Source organism: Teleopsis dalmanni, chromosome 2, assembly GCF_002237135.1.
Source record: "Teleopsis dalmanni isolate 2A chromosome 2, ASM223713v2, whole genome shotgun sequence".
NCBI classification, from domain to species: Eukaryota; Metazoa; Arthropoda; class Insecta; order Diptera; family Diopsidae; genus Teleopsis; species Teleopsis dalmanni.
Genome location: NC_051847.1, coordinates 222,650,495 through 222,671,496, shown reverse-complemented (window position 1 = coordinate 222,671,496; position 21,002 = coordinate 222,650,495). Strand labels below are relative to the sequence as shown.

The following is a 21,002-nucleotide window of genomic DNA, read 5'->3' as shown; positions in this document are numbered from 1 at the left end:
ATGGACAATGACACAACAACAATAGCAACAGAACACGACCTGTGTACACCTATAAGCACACTACGACGAGTTAACTAAATTTATTTGTAATTTTATTAAAAAGTGAAAAAGTGGAGGATTATTTAGTGGCAGGAATGTTGTTGTTTAAACAAAGTAAATAGAAAAATAGTTGCATGTACATTTTTAAATAAACGCACACATGCTATGTTGTTCTTAAGGATATGCACTAGAATTTCTGAATGAGCTTTAGTGTGCAGAATTGCTTCAAGCATTGAATAGTTTTATAATCTTTTTCCAAGCTATTAGTGAACTACACCCAAGGGTTTAAATGTCTTCTAAAGGGCAGGTAATAAATTTTCAAATTGCATATATTAAACACTTGGATTAAACTGTGTAATTTTCTTGTAATCTAGTGGGAAGGGCAGGAAGTAAACTCAGGAAGTGTTTAAGCAATTTGAGCATGTAATTTCATTTCAAAAAAATTTTACTTAATTGAATAATTTTAAAGTGAGTTTCAAAATTACTTAGAGTTTCTAAAATTTTAAGTCATAAAAAACTATTTGTTAAAGTAATGTTTTTATCAAATAAATAGAAAATTATATAGCACTAACAATTAGATAAACTTTTTTTCCCTTCAAACTAAGACCGTAATCGAAATTTATTTATGATAATTGAATTAATGTATCTATAACTTTTTTAAAAGAGATATCCAGAATTTTTCGAGTAATTAATATTGAAGATAAAATATAAATAATATATATAATATAGAAAATATATATAAAAAACTTTCTAGCAGATAGTCTTCAAGGTATTAAAGGTGTACAAGCGTTTTAAAGAAATTTAGTCTATAATATGTTCAATAACAAAACATCACACTCTCTAACTCTAACAACATTTCTAACTCTAAACCCATCATCTCGTTTATATTTGGATTAGTAGTTGAAGCACTTAAAACTTAGACCGTAATCGAAATTTAATTCTGATAATTAAATTTATGTTCCTAAAACTTCTTTTAAAGAGATAACCAGAATTCTTCGAGTAATTAATATTAACGATAAAATATAAATAAAGACCCTCATATATATAGAAAACGTTCTAGCAAATAGTCTTCAAGATACTGATGGTATACAAGCTTTTCAATAAATTTAGTCGATACTATGCTCAATAACAAAACATCACACTCTCTAAATCTAACAACATTTCTAACTCTAAGCCCATTACCTCTTTTATGTTTGGATTAGTAATAGAAGTATCCCATTTTCCACTTCTTTGTTTTAGCCTTGTAGTGTGGTCCACATGAAAGCACTTTTGCGTAAAGAGCATATGTGTTAAGTTCCATCTTCATCCGTTCCTCAAGTCAGTCTGCAAAATGTAACTTAGCACAAAACTCATTTAGAACTACGTACGCACAAACCAGCGGGCACATATGTTCATACTTTGAGGAGTACGTAAAAATGTTGTTAACTCTCTTGGGTGCATGTCGTTCAGTCTTGGCTCGTGCTGCTGCTGCTGTTACTGTTACTGCTGCCGCTATTGCTGTACGATGTCTGCAAGTTTTATTACATTTCACAGCTGAGACTTGCTGCCACAGCCGTGGTCTTGTTTACTTTTTTCCTTTTATATTTTTGTTGTTGTTGTTGTTGTTGATTTCAACATACAGTATCTTTTTTCATTTTTAATTTTGCTTTTAGGTGTATAAAGTAGATGTGCGTTTGTGTGTTTTGTATTTGTTTTTGTAGTGGTGTGTAGTTAATTGTAATTCCGTTTTACTTTATTAAACACTTTTTTGTGTGCTTAATGCAAACACAAACAACAACAACAACAACAACAGCAGCAACAAACTGCTTGATAAAGGTAGAAAAAGTGTAAAATAATTTAATATAACTGTTCTCCCAACCCCTCGTTCAAAGAAATAAACCGCACAAAAGTAAGCAAAAGCTACAAGTATAAAAAATTACAACAACCAGTAGCAGGAGTGCGTGCCAAAAATTCCGGAAATTTGAAACAAACCAGTAAAGTGAAGCAAGGACGTAAGGACGTTAGTAGCGGAACTTAAATGTTAACATGGCCAGCAACAGTAAAAGCAATGTGTGCTCTATAAGCTCTATGAGCATTTTATTTGTACGTAATTATTTGCAAGTGTGCGTGCATTGTAATACGTTTGAGTGTGTGTTCCTATTTTGCTGCCAGTGCTAAATTGAAATTCCAGAATTAAGTAATTTTCCCCAAGGCAACAACCATTTAAACGAAATAAATAAAAAAAGAAAATATGAAAAACTGTAAGTGGAAGCTGAACTCCACGGGACGGGACGGGAGAAAAAGCTAAGACAATGAAAATTTCTTAAAGTGTCTTGATTTTTCTAAGTTGTGACTGTTGTTGTTGTTGTTGCAGTAAATCATAAATTCGCACATGTGTTGCTGGCATTTCATTTTCTGTTTCTTTGTTGTTACTCATATATTTCATTTTATAACTTTGTTTATATATACATGTGTATATTTACTTATTTTTATGTACCTTTATAATATTTTGTAAATATTTAAGCTCCATTACTGCCAATGATTCTGTTGCTGCTGCTGTTGTTGTTGCTGTTACTGTTGTTGTTGTTGTTACAGTGATTGTGCATTTGTGTGGAAATAATAAATTTAGCAAATAACCTCAATAATCCTTTTACAATGTGGCTTGTTCTTGTAGCTTTCGTCGTCATTACTGTTTTTGTTTTTGTTGTTGTTGTTATATTTTTTGCTTTTGCTTTAGATATGATTTTTTTAAGGTTGCCATCAGCTTTTTATCTCTTAGGATCTATACATTGACAAGTGTTGTTCGTTACACACGTACGGGCTTACATGGCACATGCTATGGTGCGCCAGCACACTGAACACTACACACTGCATACCGCACCCAGTTCCTCTGTTCCCTTGACTGGCCCAAATTCGATATACTGAAAAGTATTGTGCATATTGTAGAAATTTATTGATATTGAAACTTGCTTGGTTTATGCTTGATTTGCATTTCATTCATTCAAATTGAATGAAATTGAACTGATAAAAATGAGATATTCTGATATTCTGATATGCCGTCAGCAGCATATCAAAATATTTGGCAATATCTCGACTGTCTTGTCTTTACGTACGTACGAGTGTTTTGGTTAGTCATTTTTTTAGTCATATTTTATATTTTGTCTTTTGTTTTGTGGGTTTTTATTAACCAAATAAACAGCAACATCCCTGACTTGTGGTGCAGGGATGCTTTCCTGATACATGTTTATCAGTTAGTTATTCGTTGTGCTCTGCTTATAAGCACTCTTCATTACGCAGCCCCGTAGGGAAAATTAGCGTCAATCTGCAAAATTGATAAGTAAATAATCTTTTACAGTCATCGCCTAATCGGTATTTTACTTTTACCGAAAATCAAAATTTATAACAGTAATGTTGCATTTTTGTTAAGATGTGATGATGGATATATATTTGTGGAAAAGTATAAAAAACGTAATTTTAATTTCTTGACCATTATCTTAATAATTTATTTAAAATTAAGTTGAATTTTCTTTAGTTAATCACTATTTCACAAATAATGATTAAACATTAATCTCAACAAGTTAATAGGTGGAAAATATACTTCTCACTCTTTCTTACCACTATAGTCTTTGTTAGATTAACGCTTCTCTAATCATTACTGTCCACTGTGTTTCTTCCTTTGCATCTTTTCTTTCATTTCTTTTTACATTAAAGACTTGTATAGCTGCTTTATTTATAGGAATTCTCACTACCTCCACGGCGACACTGGCTAGAATTTGGCAAGATTTTTATATTCGAATGCATATAAGTATTTTTTCCATAATATTATTTTTTTACCAAAAATTTGTGTGTTTTTCCAAATATCACCTATGTGCAGAAATCTTGCCGAAATATTCCTTACGTTAGAATTTGATGAGCCTTATGACTTTTTGGATCTTTCATATATTTCAACAATGTTCAAAATAAGCCATCTGTTTATTGTAGAGTCATAAATCTATAGTATGAATCATCATGCTTTGTGATTAATGGATCATGCTAGGAATCATGCTTTGTGATTAATGGTCAAAAACAACAAAATGTAGTTAAAGCTTATCGTATACTACTTACTTACTTGGCCACCACAAAAGTCAACCATCCGTGGTCACGTCCACTATTCTCCGCCAACCAGCCCGATAAGTTACTTACTATCACCAGTTGGTAGTACCGAGACAATATCGTTGGTCACCTAGTCTTTCCACCGTCTCTTTTGGCGTCTTCGACCGTGTTCTACACCAGCGGGTAATGAATCGAACATATTTCTAGTCGGAACAGTATCGTTTCTTTCATTCGCATGACATGACCAAGTCAATTGAGTTAGTGAATTTTTACGCGTTTAACTATGTCATTGTTGCGGTATAGCTTATATATACATCGTTCCATCTAATTCGGTAATCGTTACCTATGTCTTTAAGGGACAACAGATCTTTCGAAAAATATTTCACTTGCATGCTCCTAAAGCCTTCAAATCACTGTTAATATAATTGTCTGAATTTCTGTACCATTCAGCAGGACAGGTATGATAAGTGACTTGTAGAACGTAATTTTCATTTGTTAAGATAAGGCTTTATTTCTGAATTGCCGACTTAGTCCAAAGTAACATCTGTTGACAAGAATGATGAGTGAAGAAGCAATGGATATACATATATGTATTCTAAAATATTATGATATATGGATGTACTTCGTTGGAAATAATTCATAAAGATTACGATTATAATGTAAAGTCAAACATCAGTGATTTTTCTTAAAAACACATGTGCGCTATATAGAAACTCCATAAAAATGTTCTGGTTTAATGGCATTTTCATTCAGTAAATATTTTTCTGCCGTTGCAAAAAAAACTTAAGTAGTTATGTAAAGAACTTCAACGTCCGATTTATGTATATTTGTGTTTCTTTATTCTTACTTTAATTAAGGAATAAATAAATATCTCTAAGCAAATTCTTATAAATAAAGAACAAGTAAAATAACTCTTTTCGTATACCACATTAAAAGTGTATAACTCTAAGTTTTTACTGGGTAACCAGTACTGCACAAGTACTTGCACTGCATATCTTTCTATTCCTGGTATGTGCCAGTATTAGCACTTTGACATCAAATCGTATAGAAACACTCAGAAATATCTAAAACATTTAGATAAATATACTTCCACAACTGCATAACTGTCTTACATTTCGATTGGTGAAAACAAAATTTTGTAGAAATTCAAAATCAATTTATTTATATTAAGTTAGCTTAGTAAATTGTTAACCTTTGCTCCTTCATTTGTCTTATATGATGTTGATGGCATTTTCTGCATTATGATATATTCCTTGCATTTTCGTAGACAATTTCAACTTCTGATGCAGATACATCTGACTGGAACTGTTGGTAAATATATATGTACATATTATAGATATGAAGTCAATCTAAATTTATGGGTTATATACAAACGTACGTTGCACCGTTTACATACGAGTATGCACATATGTAAATAGAAGCACAAAATTTCTGACAATATTTGTGATATTCCAACTTTTATTCATTTATGGCTGATTTGCTTTATTTACTCAACAACAAGGCAATATTGCTCCATACAACAATTATTACATTTTAAATTTGTATCTTGTATCTTGTAGCTATAGTAGATACATGTCTCTATGTATCCAAGTGTGTATGCATTAGTTCGTAATTGATATCCAATTGGAATGGACGATGTCATGCTTGGGTTCTACTATTCTCTGTACAATTGTTTTGTTGGAATGTCTCTTGTGTTTTATTTGCTTAATTAATTTGTTGCGCTTTTGTTGTCGTTCATTGTTGCACCGAACACTGTCAATTAGTTTCATTAAACCAAAGGATTCATTGCTCTCAACTGCACGAAAGCATATTTCAATTATAAATCCACATAAATGTCAAGTTCGAGAAAAGTAAACCAGATGCTTGCAGTTTAATCGTTCTGTGCGTTTACATATAAAACACATTAGTGCGGATTCCGAGCTAAGAATAGAATTTAATTCTTTAATGAAATTCCAAGAAATAAAATTTATTTACTGTCGTAATCTAAATTTATACTACTATAACTAATAACATTTTAATATATAAAAATTACTAAATTTTTTTATCAAGTAATGATAAAATAGAGTAATAATTTTATCCCTTTTTAATAATTTATTTCTATTTAAAATCTTAAGATTTATAAACATATATATTTAACAATGCAACTAGTAGCTCTTTTATCTAAAAATCATATTCATTTATTTTGGTTAATTAAGGCCTAGAAAGACCTATACTTCTGTTGGTGCTTTTCTTAATACTAAATCAAATGATTTAATCTGCATACTAAATCGAATGTATTGATAATCTATAGGACTTTATCATTTGTGTGTTGACTTAATTAAATTGTATAAGATACAACAGGACATCGACATCATTGGGAGCAGTAAGCTGCTATCGAAAAGAAACCTACAAAAATGGGTTTAACGGTGAATGCACGCAAAGCGAAGTACTAGTAGAAATGTGCGTCGATTACTAGTAGAAATGTGCGTCCCTCGGACGCCGAACTATTAGCAAGCGATTATACTTTCGAATCTGTCAAAGATCACATCTACCTTGATATCGGCATAACAAACAATTTCGTTGTCAGCCTGGAGATCATATGAGGAATTGACATTGCTTATAGGTGCTTCTATAGGCGCAATAAGTAATTGAAATGTTTTGTCTCTCTCTATCTCTCTCTCTCTCGAGGGCATAACTTACGACGCTTCATGTACCACTTATCCTACTTGTGCTTCTGTATAGCGCAGATGCTATCACATAATGAATCACTTTCCAAATGATCGACAACCTACACAAGCTTTATCGCAGCACTCATTCAGTGCCTTTGTTGGTTTGGTAATATCATGAGAATGAATGAAGATGCTCAAGTGAAAAAGAGGTATTTTAAGCGGTAGTAAGACATGTCTCGGGTGGAGTCATTAAGTTGAGTCCACAGCAACCCGGTAACGGGTTGTTACGGTCAATTAAGTAAGTTAAATATAGCGAATGATTCCGTTTACGGTCACCATGCAGATCTGCACTACGAATGTATCAAGGTGTCAAGGTGTATCAATGTGTTTTATTACCTTTTTTATATCAATGAATGTAAAATTGATGTCAACAATATTTTTATTTAAAAAATTTGGTATAATATCTTTTAAAATTTTTTTTGAAATTATTTTAAATTTAAAGCAATAGCAATATTTAACAATGAAAAATTATTTAGTCTTCCCAAATTTATTACAATTACAATATATCTGTATATTTATCTGTATATCTGTATATTTTTATAACTTATGTGTTTTATTTCGTTTAGTACAAAAAATTTTCTCTTTCTTTGAGAATAAATCTAAGAGCGGTTGGAATTCTACTAAAAACTTTCTTCTACATTAACGCAGTTCTTATGTAGTTTATTCGTCTACTACTTCAGGCAGCAGAAGTAGTGGAAATACCTTAGCGTTGTCGCTCCTTGCCGTCTGCAATAAATTTCTAAAACCACAAAAACGTTAAAGTTTCGCTAATAAAGAAAAACAACAATTTGCTACTTTAATACTTTTAGGATTTCAATTAACTAAATTGAAGTTGAAGAACAATAAAAAGTGATCTTTTAATTTGAAAAGTTCTCAAGCCGCTTATTTCCAGTGTTTTTTGAAAAGTTTTCTTTTCTTTGCCGCAGTTGAGTCTAAAATTGAATTTATCGTAGGCGCGGTAGACAGAGGAATAGAATTTATCCACAAATACAATTTAAACTTTAAAGTCTGTAACAAATTTTTAAATTCTTTTTCTCTATTTTACAGTTATTTTGAGGTTAAGAGAGTTGCATCGATGCAAGCACATGACCAGGCGATAAATCAAGTATAACCAAGGTCCAACTCAAATATTGTAATAGTTACAAGGAAAACTTTCTACAGTTTTATTTATAACTGGAAACTGGGATGACAGCTGAACAAGACTTAAATTAAAATTACCAACCATACACTATAGAGAAGAAGTACACGGTAAAAAGTTAAAAACAAGTGACAAAATTGTGAGCAAAAAAAGAGTTAAGCCAAAAAAAAATTAAATACAACGAAATATTGCAACTCTTTTCCAGTTGTTGCAAACGACTGTCAAAAACTTGTCAAACCAGCACAAACTCAATAAAAAAACAGAAAAATATCTGCTAATACACTGTAAAAAAGAAACACAAAAGGAAAAAATAGGGGACTCACATTTTGTTTGCAAGGCAATAACACTGAAAAGTACTTGTAGTTGGCAGCGCCAAAGCGTAGTAAAGTAGCAGAAAGTGTAGTAGCACAAGACGTCAACTTCAACGTCAATGTCAACTACGTAAAGCATAAACTACGTAGAGCATAAAATACATTAAAGACATAACTAAGCCCATTTGATAGCATAAAAAGAGTCCATTTGTCGGTCTCTATTCGGCTGGTGGGTCCGTGTCCGAGCTGCCATTGATGTACATAGCTGCAGGGAAGTTTTGATGCGGCACAAATGCGTATAACAAACGATAACGAAGGATTACGATATGCGGCCATGTAGATAATGTAGAGTTTTCGAAACCAAATAAATAGAAAAAACCGGTAGCAATAAAAAAACTTAATAAAAAATAAAAAATTGTATGAAAATAAATTGCAACAACAGCGGCAGCAATATTGGCTTGATGTGATGCCCGCAAGGACTTTCGTTCTTTTTATTTTCTTGTAGCGTAGTTTACTTTTAGATGATTTGACAACAAAGGATAAACAAAAGCACAAAATAAGGGAAAGAAAAAGGAAAAGAAAAGCACAAAACCCGAAAGCCAACATTTTGCCATCTAAGAAAAACAATTACCTCGAAACCCAAGGAGTAGCACAAAAATATTTGATAGTGGCGTACAAATAAAAAATCCTCACAAAACAAATAATGCGAAAGGATAAAATAATACAATCTAAAGCAGCAGCAGTACCAGCTCCAGTACCACCAGCAGCAACAGCAACAGCAGTGGAAACTCTGCCAGATACAGTAACCAAATACAATATAAGCGAACCGCAACTGTCACAGTCACAGTTACAGTCACAGTTACAGTCACAAAAAATATATAAACCTGCAGAAACATATCAGGATACAGAACAGCTCTCAAAGTGGGAGTCAAAGAGGCCAACGGCAGCAAGCACGATGTCCTTGCGCGAAGCTAAAACGATAAAGGAACCCAGCATTTTAAACTCAACGTGTTACGCAACGGAAAGTACAGCGGCAGCAACACCACTAATAGCAACAGCAACAGCAACATCAGCAGCAATAGCAACAGCAACAGCAAAAAATATAAACAAAGCACAAATATTGATGCCAAATGCAGTTACAACAAATACTAGTCGCCTACAAGCACTCAACGAACAACATAAGAAGCTGGAGCATGCCCTTCAACAGCAGCACAATTTCACACAACAACAGCAATTACACAATCCCAAGCACAGTTGTGGTCATAAGCAACAACTACTGCAGGAGAAACAGCAACATCAACAGCAACTGAAGCAGCATCAGCATCAGCAACAGCAACAGCAACATAAACCATTAAAGCCAACATTCCAACTAACAACAACAACAAAACAGTCAGTCTCCTTGTTCCATTTATGTTTCTACGTGATGTGCGTCGGTTCATTTGGATTTTCATTATACTGCTTGGTGCGACAGTCACATGCTGATGAGCGCTTAAGACATCTACGACAACTTGACGATCGAATAGACTTCATTGAATTGCAGCAGCAACAATTGCAATTACAATTACAACAGCTAACAACAATACATGTTGCTGACACTAACAACAACTACAACTACAATAACAACAACAAATACGATGACAATATGCTACCACCGCAGCAATTCCAAGAAACAGAGCAATCAGAAAATTTGCATACACCACAGCCGGCGGTTATATCAGCGCAAGCGATGCGTTTACTAACGCGACAAGTGGGCGATTTGCAGCGTTTACGGCGTGATGTGTCGCAACTGCAGTTAACACGACGGCAACAGCGACGACAAGCGGCAATGTCAGCAACGAATGCATCCGGCGGTGGTGCTTTGGGTCCATTTGGTGAACATAGCAACGAGTGTGCGTGTGTACCAGGTGTGTATGCAATTTATTTTTATTTTTATTTTAATCATTTTATTACGAAATTTTCTGTTTTCTTGCTAAAAGTATTTTAAGCAATAAACCACTAAAGTATTAAATGTCCGTTTCAAACGTTCATATGTACAATACAGTTGCGTAATGGCGGCGAAAGGGTTTAGCAGTATTTCACTATATTCTCAAACCCTTACGTTATAATCTCTACGTAATATATAGAACGTAAATATCAGAGTTTCATAGCAACCAAGGTAAGTAAGGAGTAGGTACGAGTACATATGCTTTGGTTTGAATTTATCTGAAATATTACACACTTGTGTGGCCTCACTCCACTACCGGTGCATTTATTTCAGGGTTGACCGTTAGCTCGCTTGACCGTGTAGCATCAAACTGTTACACTCAAAATCCTTTCAACTCACGTACACGTTTTATTAAATATTTTCCAAATTTTACCACGTTTGTACCGTTATATTTTGTAATTGTGCCATTCCTGCTCAACTGGTCGATGGCTGTAAGCTGCTTCCATGGTGGTAACTGTGTCATATGTTGTTTGCACAATTAACAATTACAGCAACAGCATTGAGCCACATTCATAACTCCTACACATTACAGCAGCATGAGTATTATTTAGCTGTCACTATGACGGGGGAACCATAAAAAAATTTGGCACTCACATTGCTTATGAGTGATGGCATCCTTATATATAAAAAATCGTTAAATTTAAGTTAAATAGAATATGTATCAATACCAGTAGCGAGGCGTCAGCTTTTTGGCAAGATGTTCACAATTTGATCAAAACTGAATTCCAACTATAACGTATTCCCCCTACTCCTGAGTTTTGTCCTTTCCACAAGCAAATAGCGTACAAGACCAACGAAACAATTTATTTAAATGTTCGCAGCCTGTGATTCACTGGCTTTTATGGTAAATAGCTGCAGGAAAACGGCGACTTACCACATATTTCGACATTTTTACATTAGGTACCAAATTCTTCATATCTGGAGTTGGTCTATTCATTTTATGAATTAAAACCTTTTTTTCAGAAGATCGTTTAAAAAAAGATATTTGAATCAAACCTTTAATTACCCATTTATCCATTTCTAAATATTATTTTTCACTTCAAATTTCATAAATTTTTTTCTTTACTTTTATCATTTCCTAGTATAAAGTTTCAATAATGACTTTGTTTTTAATTTAATTCCCACCTCTACATAAGAGTAAGAAGCTCTCATGCTTTCATTTACTCTTACTTTGTATTTACTATGGGCGGTTCAATTTTTTTATTGAACCCTTTGCCCATATAAAACGGCAACTGTGACTTTGTATTTGCACGCTTTGTATGAACTTGGGGTCCAGTTTAGTCGATTGAACCTCTAGTCAAATGTAAAGCGATTTTCGCTCAGTCATTTCTTTTCTCTTTTGGATTTACTTTGCATAACATTGGAGGTTCACTTTTTTTATTGAACCACTTGCAAGCATTAATTTAAGAGTTATGATTATTTATTATTTTACGTACATATTTTGCGGGGCTTGTTTTCTTTTTTATTTTTATATTTGTTTGTATGTTTTGTGTTTACTCAATATTGAACATAGTCCCAATGTGAATGTTATTTCATTTGCATGCTTTGTAAGCAGCGTGGTGCAGTTTTTTTCTGAACCTTAGTATATTTTAAGAGGAATGTGTTTTCTCTTTTATTAATTATATATAATGTTTGGTGTAACTAACATATGTATGTGTGATTTTGTTTGTATTATACGTTTTATGGAAAAGCTATTATAAAAAATGTTAAATAGCAAAATAGCGAGATTATTTACCTAATAAAAAAATAATCTAAAAAGGAAGCTTTGTTAAGGTGTTCAGTGAACACTCTGAACCATTCGACGGCTCGCCTCTGATCAATACTTATGGAATTTTTATAGTTAAATTTTAAGACACTTTTAAACTACTTAATAAATATCGTTAATATATCGTTAATTCATCCACATTTAAGCCATGTGGTCATAAATCCATTTCTCATTGGAGTGCGCTTAATTACTTGATATTAAAAGATTTTAGTACAATAATCTTGAATTTTTCATCAGAACTAGTCACGTGGTTAATGATTTTGTAACTTTCGATTAACATATATAATTTTGAACATGTATACCAAATTGAAAATAGATATAGGTACTAATGTATATTCATCATTAAGTGATCAGGTGTACTAACAGTTTTAATGCTATATTAATTTAATTAGAATTATAAGCAAATATTTAGAAAATAATTTCAAAAAACTTTTATTGTTACTGGAGCTAATATAATTAAACAACTAAAAATAATATTTCTTTAATTCGGAAGTTTCTACAGGTTACTAGTTTTCTTATAACTGTAGATATTTTAAATTGACATTTGAAATAAAGATCTAGTTCAATATATATATATAGTATAATTTAATCTGTTAATATATAATATTAACTTAAATCTGTTAAGCATATAAGTTTTAACTAAAATATTGGTATTAACTGTCATTAAATTTTTATATAAAAAATTTACGAAAGTAATTACTTTGGTTGGTTTTCAAAAGTTTGGTAATTACTAGAATTATCTTAAGTATTAATAAATTATTAAATATTAATAATTTGAATTTGTTAGACATTATTAATAACTTCTTACTTCTTGATTATTGTCGATCTTTTTTGTTTCAGATCATAATATAAGTCAATTATAGAATAGATCTTTTTTATTAGTTGGTTGTACAAAATTTTTTATTATTATTATGTTGAGGCTAGTTGAATCAGTGCACTTGAGCACTTCTACTCTCTATTAACTGCGAGGTTTCTTCATAATTTCTGTCTACGCCTTTACTGGATTAATGTTTATCACTGCATTAGATTAAGCAATAACTGACCTCCGCGAGGAGCCTGTAACTATTTTGATTTACAATAACACGGCGTTGGTAAGCCTGTCAGTTTTCGTAAATATTTCCAGGACTCTATCCATTATGTATTTTTTGATCGGATCAATCTTAACGTCTCTAAGGATGTCATTCATAGTTATCATATTAACAAACGAAATTTTAAAATTAAGTGCACATATATGCATTTTATGGTATATAAAAATATAAAAAGTGGTTACTAAAATATATAAAAACTTTTCTTGATAATAAAACATTTGAAGCTTACCTCGTTCGCATGCATTTCACTTAGAGAAACCTACAATATGTTGAGATTTAATTATTTGGGGGTGGCTAACGAAAATATAAATTTATGGCAATTTAGAGATTTCATTAATTGGAAAAAAGCTTTTTCGGATATATTCATTCCACTCCAGTTTTTTTATACAATATTCTTTTTTATATGCAGCGGTGGAAAGTTTTGGCCATAACATCGGAATACGTATGTGTGTGGCATACGAAATATTCGCTTAATTCAATGATTCCACATAACTTTTCTAATTTTTGTTTTCCTTCTTGTTTCTATTACTTCCAACATTTAATAGAAGTCCTTTTGTTCCATTAGTTTTGTATTGCAACCGTTGAAATCGACTTTAGTATGGATTAAAGTATTTCGCATACTTCTCGAACTTTCACGTCGAAACGCTCCTTGACCAGCTTTGCATATATTTTGGCAAAGTACTTGAAAAGTTTACTTCGTCTTTTTACATCCCTGTGATTGGATTGAAATGGTTGGGCAGTGGCTGGAGAAGACTGAAGATTAACACACAATTTGTGTTGACATTCACACAATTAAATCCCATAAAATAGATGCAAATCTTAGCTGTATTTAAACGAAAATCTGTGCGTGGAGTATTGAGCAAATTTTTCACTTGAACTGTCAAGCAATATTGCGGGAATGTGCGCCTTACGAGGGGCAAATGTTCACAGCTGAACAAACCTTGTACTTTAGTTGAGAGACTGTAAACGGCAAGTTGTGTTAATAAAGGATCAACATTAAGACAATTTACAGGACATTTGAAGGCACGACCTAAATTAATATATTTAATTATTGCTAATATAACTTCTGCCATGTGCTTTTCCTTGTGCATAAAATAAGTTTTTTGTTTAATTAAATTCAATTAAACAATATTATAAGCTAAAATATATATTTAATATATATCAGATTGAATGTGCTTGCAGTAATGTCCTCAAGTGTGAAATTTGACAATGGTATTATGTTTACACATATTTATTCCCAATATGTTCCTTACGAAATTGAGGTCGACTATCAATTGCTCGGAGGCAATTTTATTTATAATATTTATGCCCAGTCAAAGGCACATATGCCTTTAAGTCTTAATGAGAATAATATTTACAAACAAAAGTAAAATTAAGACTATTTCTTACTTCAGAATAGTAAATGAATTTTAAGTAAAGACAACAAATGCTACGGATTTCAAAGGATTCCATTCTGGATTAATTGTAAAACATGAATAGATTACTAATTTGTGATGAAAGCTTTATGTTTTGTTCTTCAATAAAGTTAGAAATTTATTGCTTTTTAATTATAATAAATTTTGGAGTTTTGCAATAAATTACAAGTAATTAACCTTAACTTTAATTTCTGATTTATAAGTTAATTATTAAGTACATTTCATTATTTCAACATATGTTATTATTTTGATATATTTATTTAAATAAAACTGTTTATTATGCAAGTTTTATTTTAATTTCAAAGTTTACTTCTAAAATTTATTATATATAACAGTTATATACAAAGAAGTAATAAAATTAAAATAAGATACAATATAATTTTTTTTAGCAAATTTTTTTATATATTTTTGAAAGAAATATTCATGAATGTGTAAGATAGATACAATATAATTTTTTTTATCAAATTTTTTTATATATTTTGAAAGAAATATTCATGAATGTGTAAGATAGTTATCTTAATTACTACATATATTGAAAGGAAAAATATTAATAATGACATTTCTTCAAAATTTCTCTCTAAACTCTAATTTCGTAGATTTGACACGGCTGCAGAAGTAGACATCTTCATATGGAGAATCAAAAGTCCAATATAAAGTCAACTATGACAATTATTTCTTTCCAAATATTATCGAATACTTGCTTGCTTGCTAAAAATAAGTCTTAGGCATTTGTACTTATACTAATATGTTCATTTCAATTTTAATGAAATTCTTACTTTTAGTATTTGTACATGGAATAACCGCATTCGACCTGGTCACTTCACCATTAGTCAGATAATAACACTGCGACAAATACCGAAAAAACCTTATGAATACAAAATCTATACCTACTATCTTTTTGTCGATTATAAAACAGTTTTCGATAGCCCCATAAGAGATTGAGTTTAAGCCGTAATGTCTGATCTATCTCTACAAAGTTAATGCGACTCAGCAGAATGACGTTGAGCAGTAGCCGCAGCTCCGTTGAGGAAGGATCGATTCTCTTCGAACGTTTTGATACCGTATGAAGCTTCGAACAAGATGTACCTTATCATGTGATCTTTACAATTTTGTCATGGAACTATCAGGCGCCCGCCAGGTGTTCATGATTACGTGAATCCCTCAATACAATTAAAGAACATCAATCTTATGTGCATCCAAACCGTTTCTATGTTTGGAAATACCATTGTAAATAGTTATTATTACGTCTTACTTCTAGGTTTTAAATAGTATGTGTATTATTCAATGAAATTTCTTTTTAATGTTTTAATAATAATTATAACAAATTTAAAGGACGGAAATAGAACCTCAATAACCTTATGAAACATATTTTCAAGTAGGAGTTTCATTTTTTTTGTTTCTTTAAAATTATTTTCGAATAATATTTAAAATATTCTTGGTTATTAATTATTATTTGTATAATACACAAACAAAAAACAAAAATTTTGTTTGAAATTTATAAATTAGGAAGTTCATTTCCAGTCCAACTGTGATATTGCACACAATTTGAAATATTGATATACGTTCATATCTATTTTGCAACCTCTTAGTGTTGTGTTAAATATATTAAACTAATAAACAAATTATATTTCAGCTTAAAGTCATATATTTGCCTAAACTGACCAAAGCGGCATTTTGATAAATGTTGGCATATAAATCAAATCATATTTCGTACTGCCGGCGACACAGCACTTGTGCAATCTTTAACAGATTATACAATCATTTTGGATATTCGTATATTTTGAATTGGACAGCTTTTCGATTATCGAACTCATAGATTGAAATAGACAGAGAGCTACTACCATATGAACCACATACACACAATGCCTATGCATTTTTCACGTGTGTAAATGCATGTGTGTAAATTTAGCAGTTTGTATGCGTAATAAACTCAATTGGAATCGATAAATTTATAACAAAACCGAAACGAATACTAAAACCAAACTAAAGCACACCACAGCCAAAACCGAAACCGAAACCAAAGCCACAGATACTTGTACTGCTTTAAGTGTTGTCCAGATTGAACCAATCCAGTTCGAAGTAGGTTCAATATAGTTCAATTTCAGTCCATTTCTGTTTTGCAAATGACGTTTTTCCCACTTTTGTCTCTACACAAAATGATTTGCACTTATGCATACTCCATATGGCCAACCTACACCACATGGAAACGTGCGAATAAGTTTAAGTAGCTGCAGGCCAGGCCTGAAAAAAGTAAGAAGAGCGAGTGCTAGTACTAGTAAGAGTAGTAATAGAGATGTGGTTCTTCATTTATCATACTCCGGCGTAGATATGGCCGGCATATGAATGCTGTAGGGCTTTACAGGCAATCATTGTGTCAGTGACAGTGGCATATTTGCATTTCGATTTCATGCTGCTTTAATGGCTCATAGATGAGTATGGGCTGCAAAACATATTTCAAAAAATCTGCAATCAACGCATTCAAATGAACCCGCCGAGCATGCTTATGGCCATGTTTATCACTGATTATGAGTGGTCCTTAGATAAATTAGAACATCCCTGTGGTCAACTGAAATATGTAAAAGTGTATGTTATTTGAGTAATTTGAACACAAGCACTTGTATGGGAAAGCACATTTATTCAATGTGCCAATGTGCGTGTGTACGCTTGGATTGCACGTGGGGAAAATTCTCAATTAAATTGCAATTGGCAAGTGTTTTATACTTTTACATTTATTTCCCGCGTGTATCCTGTTCGAATTTTAAATCCAACAAATTTTAGTATTAAAACTATGCACCTATTTTTTTTACATCTTCTGTTTAAATTTTTAAAGTGTGCTTGCATTACTGCGAATATGATCCTTTTTGCAAAATCGAAAAAAAACCGAAAAAAATTTAAAGGTTGTCCTTTCACTTTTTTCCTTTTAAAAAGTGACAAGAATTTTATTTATGAACACAGCTGTCTTCTCCTCTCCTACAACTTACTTACAACTGTACTTAAAAGGTATGTCTAGTAAAATCCACCAAAAGGGGAAAGAAACATTATATCTAATATTTGCCAAAAACAACGAAAAAGAATATAAATTAAAAAATAAAAACGGCACAAGTTGCTTATTTTCATTTTGCCCCAGTTTTCCAATAATGATAGTAGGAGATTTGTCTAAACCATTCTTCAATGGCGTGTAGATAAGGGTAACGGAATAGGAGCTCGCAGCTGTACCAATAACTCTTTAGAGATGTTTGCCAAAACTGAATCAATTTCAAATGACCAAAATAAACAAGTAGAGTTCATATTTTCTGTTTGAACTACATCTGTAAGATATGAATAAGGTCTGTAAGATTCTGAAGAATGTTATCTTTCGTACTTAGTAGTTCTTTTATTACACTTTTATATGATTGACACAATGTGTAAGTGATTGTTATTGAAAAACATAGTTAGTAACTATATTCTTTTATTTATCTAATTTAATAAAAAAATTTACATAAAGAGGTTTTCGAACAGAAGTGAAACAACAACAAAAATTTATTTTTTAAATTATTTTAATTAATTGAATTTTTGGCTGTTTCGAGTATTGCGAAATACCCTTCATCAGTGGTCTTGGAAATAATTCTTATATTTAATTATTCGTAAATAATTATTTTGAGACTGCAAGTACCAGGAATCGAACTCGGGTCCTGCCAAATATGAAGCTCAGAATCAGCGCACCTTAACCAACTGATCCAAAGCCGTACTTGAAATCATAAACCAGCTGTAGAATAATTGAATTAATTAATTAATTATATTTTTTATTTTTAATTGTTAAATTTCAAAACTATTCTATTCGTAGAGGCATTATTTGTTGCATGATTTGTTTTTTCTTATGTATTGAACCTAATCTACGAACGTAATGCTGAGAAAGTCATGCTAATGTTACTCCACTAGTCGCACGGGCGAGAACCAATATTTATTGGCGAGAACCATATTTTTGTGAATAAGTTGTAATTTAACGTCAAATTTTCCAGACGGAAGTGACTATTATAATTTTAATAGAAACTTGTTATATTTACATAAAGAGGTAAAAAAATTTAAAAAATGTAAATAAATTAATAATGCACTTAATTATTATTAGATTTTTATATGTTGTAAAATATTTTATAGGTGTGCACCAAACATGACGACAACATAATTAAAGTTAAAGAATTTTTAGTAACAAAGTCAATCAAAATAATTATAAATCATATTCTATATTTGAAAAGATTGTCATCTATAAATAGATATATTTAAACTTATTATTATTAAGTTATCACATTTTTCCCCTGTCATTTCGTTTACTAATTTAAATTTTCAATTTTCTTTGACGTCTAAACCTCTTTCTACTAAAACCACTACGCGGTTATTCTATGGCACTTTTCTACAATATCTCAAAGCTACCTCGTTAAAACTCACCACAAGGCAATTGACACTTCCATTAAATCAATCCTCAGTTTTTGCCATTATCCTAGCACTCTTTATTCTTTAATTTCGCTTTTTGTTTTTTTGTTGTTTTGTTCGTGTGGTTTAAACCAACAACTTTGTCACTTGACAAAATCAATTGATTCATCAACTTGCATGCAAAGAGAAAATTTTCTTTTACAAAATGCCAATGACTAAAACTAACACCGAACCCCACCTTTGACCCTACTTCTAACCAGCCGATTGCTATTGAACAACAAAACCACAGCAGCATACATACGTGTGAATTGGATTTGCACTGCTGTAGTATACATATTTGTTATATTGTAGGTGGCATACACCATTGCATGTATACGATATACAATATACATACATACGTATTTGTGTGCTTGTTGTGTGAATGTTTTTGTCATTTCAACTTGTGTTGCTTTGCGGCTTCTGTGGTTTCGCGTGACTTTGTACACTCTGTCAAATGGGTTACGCCCTCCTCATATTAAATGTTTACTAATAAAGCCAATAAAACATTTATCATACCATAAAAAAGCAAAATAAAACAATACAAAATATTTTCAACAAAACGAAGGAAGCGTTCAAAAACAAAAAAATATTAATTAGTAAAAATAAATAAGAATCTGTCATCATTATTTATACTAAAATAAGATGTGTGCCACTGTGTGAGGCAGTGTGTGTGTGGTATTAAAAACACGACCAGTGGCACGAATGTATTCAAAATAATTTTCTATAGATTATTTTTGTGCTAAGAAAATGTTTAATATGAATTGGACGAAAAATTCCTTTTGTTATTATTGTCAGCACATAAATTATTAAGAACATAATTTCAACAGTTCAACTTTTAATTTGTTTTAAAACAAATTAAATTTTATACCGATGACTTTGCGCCAATGATCATACGCTTCTTTCTGCACATCGCCCTCCCGTTTGCTTGTTTGGTATAATGCAGAAAGTTTCCACCACTAAACATTTGCTTTGTTGTTATAATAGGAAATGTGTGCTTCACGTATGGAGTTCCTCTAACGTCTTTTAGTCAACTTACCGCTCCTATTCGTAAATATTAATGCCTTGCATACCATACAGCCCTACACTGCACCTCTTGCTTTACCATATCGTCTGCCATTTTTGTGCCTTCGTGCTCTGCTTTTTAATAAATTCAGCGTCCTTTGCGTCACTACTACTGCTGCAGCGGCTGCTCATGTCGCCATCGCCATCGCTGGTGCTGATTCTGGTACTGGTACTGCATATTTTGTTGACAAATTTATTTCAGCTTGGCCCACGGTGTTATGCTTTATTTTAAATTTATATCTTCTGACACCAATGCTGCTTATAAATTACAAATATAAACATACACATATACACATATACACAGTTTTCTTGCCTTGTTTTCAGTACAATTTTTTCAATAATTTGTTGAAAAATAAAACAACTGCCGCTGGAAAAATATGAAATGAAAATAATAAATAAAGAATAAAAATATTATCTGCTGAAAATTATAACAAGAATTTCATAAATTTCTCCTAAATATGTGATTTGTTTTATATGAAATGGGGAATTAGCCACCAATGCAGCAGAAAGTTCGCCGCTGTTGCTGCCTCTGTTACTGCACAGCACACTTCGTCTTGTTTCCAGGAAGAATTTTTCGAAACGTGCCACTTTATGTATTAAGGCATGTCAACTTTGTTGCGTAAACAAATATTACAAAATAATTTATATATGCAGCAGATTTTTTGTCAGTTTGTCGCATTTATTGCTTGGTCCATGCCGCCGTTCCGATATTCCGACACACAATCTCTGTTCCCCTCATTATTAATTTCACTTTTGTTAGTGTTGCCATATATACGATATCATTGTTGTTGTTGTTGTTGTTGTTGCAGTTCTTTTTTATTTGTTCATTTTCTTTTGTTTTTGGTTTAATTAAATTGGTTATTTGACTGTGATTTTATTTGCTTTAAATACCGCACTGAATAAAATATGCAAAAATAGCAATTTACAGTAGCGAATTTTACACTTGCACCTAGGAAGATAATTGGTTAATCAACA

The 21,002-nt window shown here is 31.8% G+C and overlaps 1 protein-coding gene across 1 annotated transcript in view; it reads left to right on the top strand.

Annotated features, from left to right (window-relative positions):
• Positions 1–10,251, top strand: part of LOC119676814 (GATA zinc finger domain-containing protein 10-like) — a 148,619-nt gene extending 138,368 nt beyond the window's left edge. Inside the window, exons 2-3 of the mRNA XM_038088073.1 lie at positions 7,866–10,171; positions 10,244–10,251. Of these exons, the coding sequence (XP_037944001.1) occupies positions 8,971–10,171; positions 10,244–10,251 (1,209 nt within the window). The 5' untranslated portion in view covers positions 7,866–8,970. The remainder of the gene's footprint in view (positions 1–7,865; positions 10,172–10,243) is intronic.
• The last annotated feature ends 10,751 nt before the right edge of the window (positions 10,252–21,002 follow it).